The following is an 18883-nucleotide window of genomic DNA, read 5'->3' on the forward strand; positions in this document are numbered from 1 at the left end:
GTTCCCAGACCTCCACATATCATAGAATCATATGGAACAGAAGGAGGCCATTCAGCCCATTGTGCCTGTGCCAGCTCTATGAAAGAGCTACCAATTAGTCCCACTCCTCCATTCTTTCCCCATAGCCCTGCAAAGTTTTCCTTTTCAAGTATTTACCCAATTCCCTTTTGAAAGTTACTACTGAATCTGCTTCCACCACCCTTTCAGGCAGCGCATTCCAGATCATAACTCGCGGAGTAAAAAAAAATTCTCATCTCCCCCCTGGTTTTTTTGCCAATTAGTTTAAATCTGGTTACCGACCCTCCTGCCAGTGGAAACTTATGTTGCCTATAGCCAGTTGCTAGGCTGTCCGTGAGAGCAACATAACAATGCCTTTCCCTCACCTCCTACAGAAAGGTTTAGCACCTAATCAATCAACATGCATGCAGTAGAAGATTCCTTCATTCATTGGCACTGCCCTCTGAGGCAAAAAGGCACAGCACCATCGAGCCTCCCCCTCTTTCCACTTTCACAAATTATTTCTCTCAGTATCATGGCTTCTTTTCCCTGCTCACTACTACCACTTTGATACACATCAAGAAAGGAGGAGAAAAACAGGCAACTATTCTCAGCCTTCAACCTATGCCCATTGAAAGAAGATGGCAAAAATTAGAAATTTATTGCAGAGCAGGCGGAGAACAAATTTCTTGCCACTTCCACGTTACAACTTGGCAATGCACAGATTGATGGCAGCATGATGTTGCAGCATGCTGCAGCATCAGCACATAGTGTTGTTGAATAGTCTATCATGTGTATACACTGGCAGCCCCTCACTCATTGCTAAATTCACAATCTCAGACTTGTTGCTCTGGAAAAAAATATTCAGGGTTTTACCCCAATGTTCGCAGGGAGGGTGGAATACTAAACTGAAGGGACAGCCATCTCCGTTATAGAGCTTCCAATAGTCAGCTCAGAGCAACACAAGCAGATGGGTGGGAACAGTTAACTCATGGCCCGTGGAGACCAGGGAATGGGAAGAAAAATGCAGCAAACCTCAAGTAAAAGTAAAGTAAAAAAACAAAAACAAACCAGTTTGCTGCTCTGCCATGCTACACCAACACAGTCCACTTGCACTGTTTCTTGTTTTAAATTAAGAGTTAGCCAATGCACAGTTCTACCTCTTATCTGCATTGCAGTGGTACATCACTTTATTATTGCAATAAAAAAACTCATCACGTCTGAAAAATACTTACTAAATTAAAATTTCAGAGGTTAATGTAGAGCCATGGAATGGTATTAGCAAACGCTTAAAACTACAGAAGCTGGTTATGAAATTATTGTAACCATATTGGCACAATAAGCATTCAACTTTGAAAATAAGTCTTGATGGGTCATTTATAAAAATTAACAAGGCAGATTTAATTTAAAAATTGGCTCATGCTCCCAGTTTTAGGAAATGAAAACCCACAACTCGAAAAAAAGAATTTTTTGTTGGAATACAGCCCGGTAAAGAAATAAAAGTTATGAAAAATGTGTGCAATTAAATCAGTGAACATTTTTATCCCCCAAAGTAAAATACAATGTCTCCATGACAAACTGGAAACTTTTAATTTACTTATGTATTTTGCTTACCCAAGATTGTAGCAGCATTCATGAAAACTGCTTGGTCATTAACAGCACACATTTTGAATGGACATTCCTAAACTCTGATTAATGATATTACATGGGCAGAATCTCCCTCCAGCAAAAAATTCTATAATTGATCTCAAGTAAACAGTGATGAAAAGAAAATCCTTTACACTTGTAAAGTCATTGAATTCATTTTCTTTCAATAACCTCTCCGATGAGGTTTACTTCTTTTCATTAAATGTGCAAACATGTGATATTAAATATATTTTTTATTATTGAATAAATTAGAACAGCCACCTATTTTGAGACTGAATTCTTGCAATTCATGCTATGAAATTTAAATTTTAACGACAAATTTTAAAAACAATTCTTTTCATTGTTTTTGTAATTTCATTTTCTCCCATTCCATACTTCCTTCCACACTTCAGCCGTCAAGGACATTCAGCCACCAATCTTCGGGTAAGCGTTCTCCAAGGCGGCCTTCGAGACACACGACAACGCAAAATCAAACAGAAATTGATAGCCAAGTTCCGCACCCATGAGGACGGCCTCAACCGGGATCTTGGGTTCATGTCACGCTACATGTAACCCCACCAGCGAAAAAAAGTTATCTGTTTTCAACACAACGGGTCATCCTCTGTCTTTCTCTTCCTTTCGGATGTTTCTCTCTCTCTCTGTCTGTCTTTTGTTCTGGCCGTTTGTGTATTCGGTGGTCCTGTAGGTAACATCACTCTGTCTGAACACTTTGATTGCCTTGACAACGGGCAGTTGGAAAGATTATCTGTAATCACCAGGTATTGTTCTCTGACTATAAATGCGGTAACCTTCCATGGAATCCCACACTCGCTCACCTGACGAAGGAGAAAGCCTCTGAAAGCTTGTGATTTTCAAATAAAACAGTTGGACTATAACCTGGTGTTGTAAGATTCCTTACATTTGTCAACCCCAGTCCATCACCGGCATCGCCACATCATACTTCCTCCCATGCCATGCATCATTCCCTCAACCAAGAGAACAGGCACATAACCTTACTCTACACCTCTACACTTATGACTCTGATGCCACCAGTAGGGCTGCAACAATTGATTTGCCTTCCAAATTTCCCTCCTCTCTAGAAAGCACTGCACCCTCTCTGCCTGGCAGCTGCTCCAGGCTGCCTTGGTTAAGGCAGGTGTGGGATAAGCTCTGGTAAGCTTCCCAACATTGACTTAATTTCACCACAAGCCGACGTACACCAACAAGCTGGTGTTTGAAATGAATTGAAACCAATAGCCAAACCTTGTGGGCCCTAAAATGCTAAACAGAGAGCATCCCTTATCTGTGTTAGCCACAGCACTGACTTATATATCAAATCCTGAGAGAAAACTTCCTGAATGATAGAATGTACTGTGTCAATTTGTGATTAAGGGCCTTCCTTACAGCAGGCGGTACAAAGATTAAGTATTCTTTTTGTCATGCTGAAGTAATGCATAAAGCGTCCCTCCAAATGGTTGCCAACTCTAATGTAGCTATAGCTGAAGCCTGCAGAGATAAAGTTAGTTAACTGAAAAGTATTAACATGTTTTCTGGGTTATTGAGAGTCAGCAGGAGTCAGAAAGTTGGACAATAACATTCTAAACACTAAAGTGTTGGACAAATGAGTCTGGACGGAGTTTAAAAAATCCAACCTTCGTTAAGGAAATTTTGACAAGTCAGATTCTCTGAATTATTCTTCAATGGTGGGCTATTTAAAGGGGCAGTGTTCCCTCAGAATTTGGAATAAAAAAGGTTTGAGCAGCAGCTTATTGAGAACTTCGGCCATTAAATTAACTTGCTACAACTGCTCCATTCCTCTCTGAACTGAATTGAGTTCCTTTGACTTCTGCTAGCTTCTTATCCTACAAAAACTTAGGATTTCTACAGTTCTCTTATCCTCCTCAAATTTCTTTCTTTTTGAATTCTAAGGAAAACTGCCACTTTAAATATATGGGCAGGTGCACTATCTGCCGCTTGGAAAGTAGGAAATGGTGGGGGTCACAGAAGGAGGTGAGGATGGTCAACAATTTTCCAAACCCATCCCGGTTCTGCTGAAAAATCAGTGAGGGAGGGCAGAAAATCTAGGGTTGCACCTCTTGCGTACTCCAGCTGGGCACACATTCAACTTGCAACTAACAAGTGAAAGCCACGGCGCATTCTCATCTTCAAAGGTCTTCACACATGGAATCATTACAATACAACTTAGCTTCATGATATTTGGTCACTTCCTGACATCCACTATAACCCGCTATGTGAGAAATCAGCAGGGACTTGCAGTCTATCGCTCTGTGATACAACATGCTACCAGCAGTAAATCAATTACTAATGAAGGATTACTAATTAAAGATACACAGTTCCAGAATTAGGAGAAACATTTTTGAGAGTACTTTGCAGATAAATTCCATTATCAACAAAAAGTTAGAATTACGTTTGCATACGGCACACAATCATAGCAACATATTCTTTACATCATGTCAGATTAATGAGTTCTGTCAACATAAATAAATTATAAGAACAATCCACCAAACATCACACCAGGTGATCACCCTTCTATATGGCAAGAGAGGCTGAAAGGCAGATGTGTCCATGCGAGGAGGGGAGGGTGAGGGGGAAAAAAAATTAGGAACTCTCATCTTTTACTGTACATTACTCCAAATACGGTACACATTTCCAAATTGTCTCTACTGTTAGTTCATGTGTGGCTAATGAGCTCTTCTAAAAGGCAGTTTTTCGGAGGATCTCATCAGGAGTCAATGATAACATTTTTTTCAACTCAACAGGAAGACATAAACAAAGAGCATGGAACTTTAAGATATCTGTAGTTGTTTTCATTTTAAAGAAAGGTTTAAGGCGACAAGTGTCTCCCTGTGAGTAAGAGCAACCAATTTAATTTGCCTCGGACAAACGGCAGCTCGCCCTCAGCCTCCCCTGTACTTTTTAAAAACTTGCTGGATTTGCACATTAAACTCGAATTAAACTTGCTGCAGAAAGTTAGAGCTGGTACTTAACAGCGTAAGTGTCCTTTTTTAAAATTCATTCATGGGATGTGGGCATCGCTGGCAAGGCCGGCATTTATTGCCCATCCCTAATTGCCCTTGAGAAGGTGGAGGTGAACTGCCTTCTTGAACCGCTGCAGTCCGTGTGGTGAAGGTTCTCCCACAGTGCTGTTAGGAAGGGAGTTCAAGGATTTTGACCCAGCAACGATGAAGGAACGGTGATATATTTCCAAGTCGGGATGGTGTGTGAGTTGGAGGGGAACGTGCAGGTGGTGGTGTTCCCATATGCCTGCTGACCTTGTCCTTCTAGGTGGTAGAGGTCGCGGGTTTGGGGTTTGGGAGGTGCTGTTGAAGAAGTCTTGGCGAGTTGCTGCAGTGCATCCTGTGGATGGTACACACGGTGCACCGGTGGTGAAGGGAGTGAATGTTTAGGGTGGTGGATGGGTGCCATGGTTGCCTTGTCCTGGATGGTGTCGAGCTTCTAGAGTATTGTTGGAGCTGCACTCATCCAGGCAAGTGGAGAGTATTCCATCACACTCCTGACTTGTGCCTTGTAGATGATGGAAAGGCTTTGAGGAGTCAGGAGGTGAGTCACTCGCCGCAGAATACCCAACCTCTGACCTGCTCATGTAGCCACAGTATTTATGTGGCTGGTCCAGTTAAGTTTCTGGTCAATGGTGACCCCCCAGGATGTTGATGGTGGGGGATTCGGCGATGGTAATGCCATTGAATATTAAGGGGAGTTGGTTAGACTCTCTCTTGTTGGAGATGGTCATTGCCTGGCACTTGTCTGGCGTGAATGTTACTTGCCACTTATCAGCCCAAGCCTGGATGTTGTCCAGGTCTTGCTGCATGCGGGCACGGACTGCTTCATTATCTGAGGGGTTGCAAATGGAACTGAACACTGTGCAATCATCAGCGAACATTCCCATTTCTGACCTTATGATGGAAGGAAGGTCATTGATGAAGCAGCTGAAGATGGTTGGGCCTCGGACACTGCCCTTAGGAACTCCTGCAGCAATGTCCTGGGGCTGAGATGATTGGCCTCTAACAACCACTACCATCTTCCTTTGTGCTAGGTATGACTCCAGCCACTGGAGAGTTTTCCACCTGACTTCAATTTTACTAGGGCTCCTTGGTGCCACACTCTGTCAAATGCTGCCTTGATGTCAAGGGCAGTCACTCTCACCTCACCTCTGGAATTCAGCTCTTTTGTCCATGTTTGGACCAAGGCTGTAATGAGGTCTGGAGCTGACTGGTCCTGGCGGAACCCAAACAGAGCATCGGTGAGCAGGTTATTGGTGAATAAGTGCCGCTTGATAGCACTGTCGACGACATCTTCCATCACTTTGCTGATGATTAAGAGTAGGCTGACGGGGCGGTAATTGGCTGGATTGGATTTGTCCTGCTTTTTGTGGACAGGACATACCTGGGCAATTTTCCACATTGACGGGCGGATGCCAGTGTTGTAGCTGCACTGGAACAGTTTGGCTAGAGGCGCGGCTAGTTCTGGAGCACAAGTCTTCAGCACTCCAGCCGGGGTGTTGTCGGGGCCCATAGTCTTTGCTGTATCCAGTGCACTCAGCCGTTTCTTGATATCACAGAGTGAATCGAATTGGCTGAAGACTGGCTTCTGTATTGGTGGGGATATCGGGCTTCAGCCTTGTCTTTTGTACTCACGTACTGGACTCTGCCATCATTGAGGATGGGAATGTTTACAGAGCCTCCTCCTCCTGTTAGTTGTTTAATTGTCCACCACCATTCACAACTGGATGTGGCAGAACTGCAGAGCTTTGATCTGATCCGTTGGTTGTGGAATCGCTTAGCTCTATCGATATCATGTTGCTTCCGCTGTTTAGCATGCATGTAGTCCTGAGTTGTAGCTTCACCAGGTTGGCACCTCATTTTTAGGTATGCCTGGTGCTGCTCCTGGCATGCTCTTCTACACTCCTCATTGAACCAGGGTTGATCCCCTGGCTTGTTGTTAATGGTGGAGTGAGGAATATGCCTGGCCATGAGGTTACAGATTGTGCTGGAATACAATTCTGCTGCTGCTGATTGCCCACAGCGCCTCATGGATGCCCAGTTTTGAGCTGTTAGATCTGTTCTGAATCTATACCATTTAGTATGGTGATAGTGCACACAACACATTGGATGGTGCCCTCAGTGCAAAGACTGGACTTCGTCTCCACGAGGACTGTGCGGTGGTCACACCTACCAATACTGCCATGGACAGACGCATCTGCGACAGGTAGATTGGTGAGGACGAGGTCAAGTAGGTTTTTCCCTTGTGTTGGTTCACTTACCACCTGCCACAGGCCCAATCTGGCAGCTATGTTCTTCAGGACTCGGCCAGCTCGGTCAGTCGTGGTGCTACCGAGCCAGTCTTGGTGATGGACATTGAAGTCCCCCACCCAGAGTACATTCTGTGCCCTTGCTACCCTCAGTGCTTCCTCCAAGTGGTGCTCAACATGGAGGAGGAATGATTCATCAGCTGAGGGAGGGCGGTAGGTGGTAATCAGCAGTAGGTTTCCTTGCCCATGTTTGACCTGATGCCATGAGATTTCATGGGGTCCGGAGTCAATGTTGAGGGCTCCCAGGGCCACTCCCTCCTGACTGTATACCCTCTGGTGGGTCTGTCCTGCCGGTGGGACAGGGCATACCCAGGGATGGTGATGGAAGAGTCTGGGACGTTGGCTGAAAGGTATGATTCTGTGAGTATGGCTATGTCAGCCTGTTGATTGACTAGTCTGTGGGACAGCTCTCCCAATTTTGGCACAAGTCCCCAGATGTTAGTGAGGAGGACTTTGCAGGGTCGACTGGGCTTGGTTTGCCTTTGTCGTGTCCGGTGCCCGGTGGTCCGTCGCTGGGTGGTTCGTCCGGTTTTATTCTTATTATGACTTTTTGTAGCGAGATTTTACAACTGAGTGGCTTGCTAGGCCATTTCAGAGGGCAATTAAGAATCAACCACATTGCTGAGAGTCTGGAGTCACATATAGGCCAGGCCGGGTAAGGACAGCAGGTTTCCTTCCCTAAAGGACATTAGTGAACCAGATGGGTTTTTACGACAATCCGGTAGTTTCATGGCCACCATTACTGTAGTTTTTTTTAAAATTCCAGATTTTATTTAATTAATTGAATTTAAATTCCTCACCTGCCGTGGCGGGATTTGAACTGATAACTCTGGATTATTAGTCCAGGCCTCTGGATTACTAGTCCAGTAACAGAACGATAATTTAACGATGTGATAATTGTTAATGCAATGACGATCAAGTACTTTGGCCCAGAAAGGGGACTATTTAAACTGCATGACTCATTCCTGCATGAAGTAAAGTCTTGAGATTTAAAACGTTTCAAATTTTAAAACTTTTTTCTTACTTTTCCTTTCTGTCTCTTTTTTCTCTCTCTCTTAATCCAATCTTTCTTTCCCTCTTTTTATTTCTCTTTCTGTACCTGATTCACCCTGTCACTCTTTCTCAATCCTTAAATCTCATTGGTTAAGGAGATAGACTATTGGTCCCATTGTTCACCCAGGACCCAGATGCCCTGGTATCAGCTTGCACTTTCACGGCAAAAAAGGTGAAAGAAAAAATCTAACTAACGACGCACAACACATGATGCCCCGCTCCAGTAAGATCTGGGAGGATCTATTGGAATTCTATAATAGGAGTAAATGTAAAGTAGTTCAGACCACTGAATGAGTGAGTGGGAATTCCAGATTGGATTAGGGGCCTTTGTAACAGAACCCATGTTTTGGCACTTTCATTACTTTGATTTGTGGAGTATGTGTTACAGTAAGTGACAAACATTTGTTACAACAAATCCATCAAAAAAATGCAGTGTCGCTTCCCAGACTGTTTGTTCCACATGCATCATGCACCATCCTCCAGACAACCTGCTCCCTGCCTCTATCCATATAATCCTATAACCAACTGCTAAGAGGTAAGTGAGAGCAGCCCAAGTTGGCTCACCCTACAATTTTTCCTCCTTCTTTGTAGGAAAGTGTTTCACCTGTATTCAGGGCTCTTTGATTACCCAACTAACACACATAACTCTGTGTTTCACTGTGACCAAGCTGCTTCATGTCATGGCCAGTTGGTGCACATACCTGCTGCATCAGGCGCTTCTATATAAACTTACTATAAATCAAGGTCTTGCATGATAATGTCAGACATTCTTTAGAACATCAAGGTGTGAGAGCTAGGGAATAGGAGGAAATGGAGACAAGCTGAGGTAGTGAGGTAAATATTGAAAGCAAAGTCTAGCTAATCTGTCTGCAGTTTGTTCGTGCTTGTATCATACTACCCTGTACTATATTAATGGGTGATTAGCGATGGGGAATGGAGGAATCCAAATGGCTGTTTTCTCATAGAATCAAAGAATGATACAGCACAGAAGGAGGCCATTCGACCCATTGTGCCTGTGCCGGCTCTTTGAAAAAGCTACTGAATTGGTCGCACATATTCCTTGGTCATCACTTACAATGATTATCAATCACACAGCTTTGTTACCTCCAGACTTGAATATTCTAATATTCTCCTCGCTGCCAATCAATATTGGGTTCAAATAGTAGACATGACCAAAAAGTTAAAGAAAATATGCAACTGGCTGAGGTCCAACTCTGGGCAAGAAACTACTATGTTTTAGATTGTAATAAAAACGCTGTTGGGTGCAATGATTCCTGAGAAGCACGAATGTGCGAAGATGGAGTTGCAATGGCTCCCACCCCTTAAGGAGGGCAGAGGGAATTGGCTGCATAAGGCAAGTGCAAAACAGAGGAGGGAGGGGTGAAAGGCGAAGTGCTGATGTGTTCTACCCCAGATATTGTTTATTAGTAACTGCACTCCTTTCCACATAAAACATAAAATTATATCTGGAGCTCCTTTAGAAGAAGCTGAAAACCATGTTATCCAGTAATGTACAAGGTAGAAAAGGGAATCTGACCTTCATGTACTATACCAGGAACTCAGGAGACTGTCAATGGTGCCTCTTTCAGTCAAACTGCTTGTACTCAATTATTTGTCCCAGTACAAAAGCATGTTTTTTATTGCAGTTTCAAAGAGTATATTTGAGACAGAAAAATTAAAATTTTAGTCTAAGTACAACTAATTACCAAACCAAAAGTGATTCTGACAACAGGCACCTTGTCACTTTGCTGCTGCTATACAATATGATCCTGGTTTAGATAAGTACACATCGGCAAATGGACTACTATGGGGGTGAAATTGGTCTCGGGCGGCAGTGCAAAACGGCTGATATCGAATCGGCCGCCAGTTTCACACGCCGCCCAATTTTATTTTCTATTGACTGCAGAACGTTCCAATTGAGAAGGAGCGGCCACTTCTCCTGCCCACCCCACGTAGGTTGCGCCATCAGTTTGGGGAGTCTGGAACCATTCCCAGACTACATCTGCTGAGAGCATGCGTAGGTTCTGTCTGGACTGGGTGTGGGTGTTGAAGAATCCAGTAGTGATCGATTATAGACTGGGTCTTCCATCATAGTTCACTGAAGTTAAAAATTTTGACCCACTGATTTTTTTGGCCCGGTTTTGCCTCTGACTCCTCCTGTTGGAGCCGAAGGCTATGGGTGTGGGCACCTAGCCCTATTATTGAAATGACCCTGTCCCCAGGATTTGGGATGGGGTCACAGGCAGATCCAAATAGCAGGTGAAAGTTCTGCCACATTGCAATTCTGATGGCACAACAGAATTTATTTCCCATAAAGATTTCTTCTATAATAACTAAAAATAAAAAGTTAAAAAATGTACATAGTTTCAACATGAATACACGGTACATCCTTTTTGGGAGAGGAAAGATCAACATCGACAGATGCCAAGCAGCAGCTTGATGGTATTCCCTTGGCTGGGGAACTGTGCTGCCATAAGTCTCCCAACGTGCACGCACATTTCAAATCAGTGGTGGTAAAAATGTTTTCTTTTATATCATTATGAACTTATATTCAATGAGACAAAATAAATCTCATTGTAAGAAAAATGATAATGTTTGTGTGGATGCTTTGGTAAAAATTTAAGCTCACAAATCAAGAAAAATCCTTCATGATCCATTAGTTCTAAACCCTTGCAGCAAGGCTCACCAAATGTCAGAGCAGGTCCTGCTTATTATCATTGGGTACAGGATATGAAATATAACAACAAAATGACCATTAAATCCAATAATTGCTCGGCAACGTGAAGGCCATCCTAACGCTGTCCTCCAAGACGCGTTGGAGTGCAGTGTTTGGATGAGTCAAATGGCCATCCAAATCCATTCCTATCTTGTGAACTTGATATTCCCACTTAATTTATTCCCGATTTCAACTTTGCTGTCAGTAGGAGAAATCAAATGCAAGACTAGGCACTGCGCCAGCAGGAAGGGAGAGAGTTAGTCTTGGTGACACTCTTGTGCATTACCTAGTAGTTGGTCACAAAACAGCACTGGCAGTGGGCTGAACGCAATGTCTTGAGTGGGGAATGCAGCAAGGGAGATCTCACAGAGAAAGGGATGAAAAATTCAAATAGTTGACCCTACACCCCAACAAAAGACATTGGGATTGATTTGAATTGGGTGGCTGAATGGAGAAATGTATCAGACCCCCGCCCATCCGGCAGCGAAGAGGCCAAAGCTATTTTGAGGCCGGGCCTCATTTGAATCAGTGGTCTGCCCGCTCCAAACAGCCGTCCCAAAGCAGCACCACCAGACGTAGACTGGTCCAATATCAAGAAATCCAGAGGCCACCCGTTCAGCAGCAAAGTTATTGCAGGAGTGAGGGGATCACAATCTCGGAGGCATGGGAGCCTGGGGAGGCAGCGGCCCAGATTGTTATGGGAGGTTCCGAAGGTTCACTCCTGCTTCTCCTAGCTCCACAGAAACAATTTGAAACTTATCTTCCTGGGGCCTCTTCGGCTCTATGACCAGTGGTCCTTGTCAGAGTGAGCACAGCGCATGGTGCGAACAGTTCTGTCCTAAAATGGCAATCGGGGTCCTATGTATGTCAAAGTACCCTGATTTGCATATTAAAGGGGGCCTACCACCTGAAACAGGCAGATGCTTTGGCCACCCAGCGGTAGCCCCTATAAAAGTGGCAGCAGGCAGAGCATCGGCATTATAGAATCGTAGAATGGTTACAGCACGGAAGGAGGCCATTCGGCCCATCGAATCCGTGCCGGCTATCTGCAAGAGCAATCCAGCTGGTCCCACTCCCCCGCCCTATCCCCATAGCCCTGCAAATTTTTTCCCTTCAAATACTTATCCAATTCCCTTTTGAAAGCCACTACTGAATCTGCCTCCACCATCCCCTCAGGCAGTGCATTCCAGATCATAACCACTCGCTGCGTAAAAAAAGTTTTTCCTCATGTTGCCTTTGGTTCTTTTGCCAATCACCTTAAATCTATGTCCTCTGGTTCTTGACCCTTCCCCCAACGGGAACAGTTTCTCTCTATCTACCTTATCTAGACCCTTGATGATTTTGAATACCTCTATCAAATCTCCTCTCAACCTTCTCTGCTCTAAGGAGAGCAACCCCAGCTTCTCCAGCCTATCCATATAACTGAAGTCCCTTATCCCTGGAATCATTCTAATAAATCTCTTCTTCACCCTCTCTAAGGCCTTCACATCTTTCCTAAAATGCGATGCCCAGAACTGGACACAATACTCCAGTTGTGGCCGAAGCAGTGTTTTATAAAGGATCATCATAATCTCCTTGCTTTTGTGCTCTATGCTTCTATTTATAAAGCCCAGGATCCCGTATGCTTTCTTAACCTGGCACCTTCAACGATTTGTGCGCATATACCCCCGATCTCTCTGTTCCTGCACCCCTTTTAGAATTGTACCCTTTAGTTTATAATGCCTCTTCTCGTTCTTCCTACCAAAATGTATCACTTCACACTTTTCTGTGTTAAATTTCATCTGCCACGTGTCTGCCCATTCCACCATGTCCTCTTGAATCTATCACTATCCTCCTCACTGTTCACTACTCTTTCAAGTTTTGTGTCATCTGCAAATTTTGAAATTGTGCCCTGTGTACCCAAGTCCAAGTAATAAACATATATCAAGAAAAGCAACGGTCCTAGTACCGACCCCTGGGGAACACCACTGTATACCTCCCTCCAGTCTGAAAAACAACCATTCACTACTACTCTCTGTTTCCTGTTACTTAGCCGCTGCCTCTGCCCCTTTTATTCTATGACAAGCCAATTATGAGGCACTTTATCAAAAGCCTTTTGGAAGTCCACATACACTACATCAACTGCATTGCCCTCATCGACCCTCTCTATTACCTCATCAAAAAATTCAATCAAGTTAGTTAAACATGATTTGCCTTTAACAAATCCATGCTGGCTTTCCTTAATTAATCCACACTTGTCCAAGTGACTGTTAATTTTGTTCTGGATTATCATTTCTAAAAGTTTCCCCACTACTGAGGTTAAACTGCCTGGCCTGTAGTTGCTGGGTTTATCCTGACACCATTTTTTGAACAAGGGTGTAACATTTACAATTCTCCAGTCCTCTGGCACCACCCCATTAATGGGGCAATAATTCTCCCAATCCCTTTTTGAGTCTATTACTGGCCCACATGCACCTATTTCAGCAAGTTAAAATTGTTCCCCAACAGGTGTTAACTGATCATTAAGATGAGGGTTAATCAATTAACTTATCACATAGCTATTATGCACTGACAGCATTTCCAACTTAGATTTTCCTTTCATGTACAAATTCTCCACACTGATTTATTGCATCCTTCTCCCAGGGTGATTAGATACCATTGCAATTTCAATTTGACCTTCCATCATTCGTTTAGATTGGCAGCATATTCTTTCTATGCATTTCACGTGTCCTAAAGCAGTGCAACCTTCCACAACAATAGATAATACTGCAACCTTGGCAGGTAGTGCAGATTCTTAAGCTCTAGAATATAGTATGCTCTTAATTTACAGAATAAAAATCAAATTTCTGGATAACTCTACCTTTAGTTAATCCATGAGATTCACTGTAGGTGTGACAAATCAGTCATATTTAATTGTACTTGAACATAAGAACATAAGAAATAGGAGCAGGAGTAGGCCAATCGGCCCCTCGAGCCTGCTCCGCCATTCAATAAGATCATGGCTGATCTGATCCTAACCTCAAATCGAAATTCATGTCCAATTTCCTGCCCGCTCCCCGTAACCCCTAATTCCCTTTACTTCTAGGAAACTGTCTATTTCTGTTTTAAATTTATTTAATGATGTCGCTTCCACAGCTTCCTGGGGCAGCAAATTCCACAGACCTACTACTCTCTGAGTGAAGAAGTTTCTCCTCATCTCAGTTTTGAAAGAGCAACCCCTTATTCTAAGATTATGCCCCCTAGTTCTAGTTTCACCCATCCTTGGGAACATCCTTACCGCATCCACCCGATCAAGTCCCTTCACAATCTTATATGTTTCAATAAGATCGCCTCTCATTCTTCTGAACTCCAATGAGTAGAGTCCCAATCCACTCAACCTCTCCTCATATGTCCACCCCTTCATCCCCGGGATTAGCCGAGTGAACCTTCTTTGTACTGCCTCGAGAGCAAGTATGTCTTTTCTTAAGTATGGACACCAAAACTGTATGCAGTATTCCAGGTGCGGTCTCACCAATACCTTATATAACTGCAGCAATACCTCCCTGTTTTTATATTCTATCCCCCTAGCAATAAAAGCCAACATTCCGTTGGCCTTCCTGATCATCTGATGCACCTGCATACTAACTTTTTGATTTTCTTGCACTAGGACCCCCAGATCCCTTTGTACTGCAGTACTTTCCAGTTTCTCGCCATTAAGATAATAACTTGCTCTCTGATTTTTCCTGCCAAATGCATAACCTCACATTTTCCAATATTGTATTGCATCTGCCAAATCTCCGCCCACTCACCCAGCCTGTCTATATCCCCTTGTAGGTTTTTTATGTCCTCCTCACTCTCTACTTTCCCTCCCATCTTTGTATCATCTGCAAACTTTGATATGTTACACTCGGTCCCCTCCTCCAAATCGTTAATATAGATTGTAAAGAGTTGGGGACCCAGCACCGACCCCTGTGGAACACCACTGGCTACTGGTTGCCAGTCCGAGAATGAACCATTTATCCCAACTCTCTGCTTCCTGTTAGATAACCAATCCTCCACCCATGCCAGAATATTACCCCCAATCCAGTGATACAATGGTACACATAGAATATTACTGATGTTCTCACTCAACACTTCCATTAGTATTGCAGTGCTCTGGGCCATGGATTCACAAGACACAGATATTTTTGTGGCAACAATTTCTCACCCCCCCTATAAAAGTAGGCACCAAAGAGAAACAAAATATTTTCCCCCTCAAGAGAAATAGGGCAAGTCACCACTAAGCTATCAAATCAACAGAGGTCTGTTAGCCAAGAAATGGTAACACAGGAAGACATGAAACAGTGAAAGCAACAATACATGAAGAAACCTTTGAAAAATAATAAATTACTTCCTTGGGTTACTTGACGTAGCAAGTCCTAAAGATGGGGCAATTCAATCCTATCCAATAATGCGATTGCATTTGAACAAAAGGTGTATGTGCAAGTTACTCATTGGTTTTCTCACTCACCACTGGAGCAGTCAGTTCCTCCCCAGCCTGGTTCACACTGACAGGTGTCTGGAGAAACACACCTCCCATGCCTGCATTCTTCTGTGCACAGTGCTATAGAGAAGGATGGATAAATAATGCATCAATATTGGCACGACTTCAAATAACAAGAAATTAATATTTCAGTTGTATCAAATATTAAAGAAGGTCTCTTACCATCAGTGACCCGTTTAAAAATTAAAAGTTACACAAAAAATTGCAATTAACTTTTTGTTCCATCTAATTTCTGTTTTGGGGTTAATATGTGTTGTTTTATTGGGACGTGGCAATGACATCATTGGGTCAAGTGGCTGGAGGACCCAGCAGCATAAGAGAGCTGATTTAACATTAACTGAGATGTCATTAACCCGCACTGCTTTACACTGTTTTGTTTTAATTCAGAATCCAAGACCTTGGGGTCTGTTCGCTGGCTCCTGGTGTTTATGTTGTTAAATCCATTTTCCATATTATGGCAGCAGACTCATAGCTCCAGGTAAATGCTTGGAGTCAGCTTGTAGATGCTGGCCTCCCAGCAATTAAAATGTAAAAATAGCTTTACTGATCTTGTCGTTTCAACTGTGTGTAATATTAATTTAGCTCTTTCACTTTGTTGGATCTCAGTAACTCTTACCAGCCACATTGCCCTGAAAATGTTGCTGGTACTTGCCATTTATATACCTCCATTCAAAAAGAGTTTTAAAAAGTTTAAATTTTCAAATAGAATGCTGATGAGAATGCCTATTTAAACCTAAATAAACTGATAATAGCTAGTTCAGATGAAGGGAAATTTATAAATCTAAACAGAAAAGTCAAGGCCATAGAGTAGTGTAGTGATTGAGTAAAGATAAGCAGAGTGTGACAGGAAGGGACAGAGAATTTAACAGTGAATAAGGTCAAATCAGCGAAAAATAGTAAAATGTTAAAATTAAAGGAGCTTTATCTGAATGCATGAAGCATTCGTAACAGGGTAGATGAATTAATGGCACAAATAGAGATAAATGGGTTTGATCTAGTAGCCATTACTGAGACGTGGTTGCAAGGTGACCAAGGTTGGGAACGAAATATTCCAGGGTACTTGACTTTTTGCAAAGACAGACAAAATTGAAGAGGAGCAGGTGGGGGGGGGGGGGCGGTTAGCCCTGATTATAAAGGATGACATAAGGACAGTAGTGAGAAAGGATCTTGGCTCAGACAGTCATTAAGTAGAATCAGTATGGGTGGAGATAAGAAATAACAAAGAGTTGAGTATGTTCAAGGCTGAGATAGATAGATTTTTGGATTCCAAGGGAATCAAGGGATATGGTAATCGGGTGGGAAAGTGGAATTGAGGTCAAAGATCAGCCATGATCTTATTGAATGGCGGAGTAGGCTCGAGGGGCCGTATGGCCTACTCCTGCTTCTATTTCTTATGTTCTTATGAGAACATGATTGATTGTGTTGAAGGTTATAACCAGGCTTTGAAATTATAGTTTAAGCAAGAGAGTAAATTGGTCCAATTTAGAAATTTTAGGAGAAAAATTCTCTTTATGTATCACCATTGTCGTACTTCCTTCTCGCAGAAAGCATTTTACTAATAGTAACAAGTTACAACTCTTTTGAGTTTGCGCTTACGTTGAGAAATTTGTGTTTCTTTTTTATTCTATGCTATGATCCAGAAGCACTGATCTTCCAAAGCAAAACATAAATGCAGGCTGTTTGTTGTAAAATGGATTCTAACATTTATACTTTAGCTCTAACACATTTCAGGTGGTTTGGATGTTGTCATATATCGCTGAGGTGAAGTTCAAGCAGTTAATGAGCATGGTCTCACTCAAGAATATGTTATGTCCATACCCAGCCATATATATGCTTCCTTAAACCCCTGCGCCTTCCACTCTCACCTCGCTAACAAGTGCGAGAAGCTCATGGGCTTGTTTGTCACGAAGACTGAGACCATCCTTGCAGCTGCCAATGCTGCTTCATCCCCCTCCCCTTGCCCACTAAGCCCAGGCTCCCCAGCCCCATCCTTGATCGCTCGTCTCTCTCTAGTTTCTCACCGTTTTCCCCTCATGCCCTATCCAAGTGTGTTTTGTCCATGAGACGTACCTCCTGCTTCCTTGACCCCATTCCCACTAAACTGTTGGATTACCTAACAATCCTTCCTAGCCCCCATGTTAGCTGACATAGTAATGCTTCTTTCCTTTCAAAATTGCAATCTTTTAAAAAATTCATTCTCGGAATGTGGGTGTCGCTGGCAAGGCCGGCATTTATCCCTAGTTGCCTTGAGAAGGTGGTGGTGCACCGTCTTCTTGAAATGCTGCAGTCTGTGTGGAATTTTTTGTAGCAGTTTGATACAACTGAGTGGCTTGCTAGGCCACTCAGTCAACCACATTGGTTGTGGGACTGTAGGCCAGGCCATGTAAAAACAGCAGGTTTCCTTCCCTAAAGGACAAGAGCTTCATGGTGGGATTTGTACTCACGTTCTCTGGATTTTTATCTAGGCCTCTGGATTACTACTCCAGTAACCAGTACACTACTATAACCCCTTCCTCAAAACACTTGCCCAGAACCCCTCCATCCTAACAAACTATCACCCCATCTCCAATCTCCCTTTCCTCTCCAAAGTTCTTGAACATGTTGCCTCCCAAATCCATGGCAATCTTTCCCACAACTCCCTGTTTGAATCACTTCAATCAGGTTTTTGCCACAGCATCAATATAGCCCTGACCAAAGTCAAAAATAACATCCTTTGTGACTATGACCATGGTGCATTATCCCTCCTCGTCCTCTGCAGCCTTTGACATGGTCTCCCAACACCTATCATCCACTGTCTAGCTCAATGGGACTCACTTGTTTCCACTTTTACCTATCTGATTGTAGTCAGAGTATCTCCAGCAATGGCTCCTCTTCATGCCTCTGCACCATTACCTCCCAAGGATCTATCCTTAGTCCCCTACTCAGCATCATCTATATGCCTCCCCTTGGCGACATCATCCAATGACTTGGAATCAGCTTCCATATGTACACTAAACGGCACAATGCACCCTCAGTTGTGAGGAGAAATGACGTATTTATAGATCACAAGAGTTGTCAGAGACAACACATCACTTTGGTACAAAAGTAACCTGTGTAACCGCATGCAGTTTGACAAAAAAATGTTTGTCATGGTTTTGTTTTAAATTAATGACATTGTAGCACAGTGGCTTTTGTGTGTACTTTTTTTCTGCTAGAATAGTTTAGTTTGACTGGCTCAGTTGAACAACTATGCTCAGATATCATTGATCCAATAATATTAGCATTCTTGGCATGATGCTAAAATCAGTTTGTAGTTTCATTCAAGCTAGCAATAAAAGTGACCTACATTGCGACCTGTAACCATGCCAGCTCAGTAGTAACGCATTTGGCATGAATTATTCTAGCTTACTCAAGGTCACCCAGCCAGTTAAATCAAGCTGTTTATTATCTAGAAAAAAGTCAACACGAAAAGTTTTAAAACATTTCACTTAAAACTTCTCACCTTCTGTTGGTACTAAGCCATATTATTCTATGATGGTTATGGTGATTATGCCAACAATAAATAGAACAGTTACAGTTTCAGTATTTGGGGAAGAGTAAATTTTGTACTCATCAAAGTAAGGGATATTCATATTAGGGAATAGTGTAACAGTTTTCACAT

The 18883-nt window shown here is 42.9% G+C and overlaps 1 protein-coding gene across 4 annotated transcripts in view; it reads right to left on the reverse strand.

Annotated features, from left to right (window-relative positions):
* The window catches only part of megf11 (multiple EGF-like-domains 11), a 306970-nt gene that overhangs the window by 201010 nt on the left and 87077 nt on the right, over positions 1–18883 (reverse strand). For all 4 annotated transcript variants that reach the window (XM_067971262.1, XM_067971264.1, XM_067971261.1 and 1 more), the window contains one exon: positions 15211–15303. In XM_067971262.1, the coding sequence (XP_067827363.1) occupies positions 15211–15303 (93 nt within the window). The remainder of the gene's footprint in view (positions 1–15210; positions 15304–18883) is intronic.

Source organism: Heptranchias perlo, chromosome 34 (genome assembly GCF_035084215.1).
Source record: "Heptranchias perlo isolate sHepPer1 chromosome 34, sHepPer1.hap1, whole genome shotgun sequence".
In the NCBI taxonomy this organism is placed as follows: Eukaryota; Metazoa; Chordata; class Chondrichthyes; order Hexanchiformes; family Hexanchidae; genus Heptranchias; species Heptranchias perlo.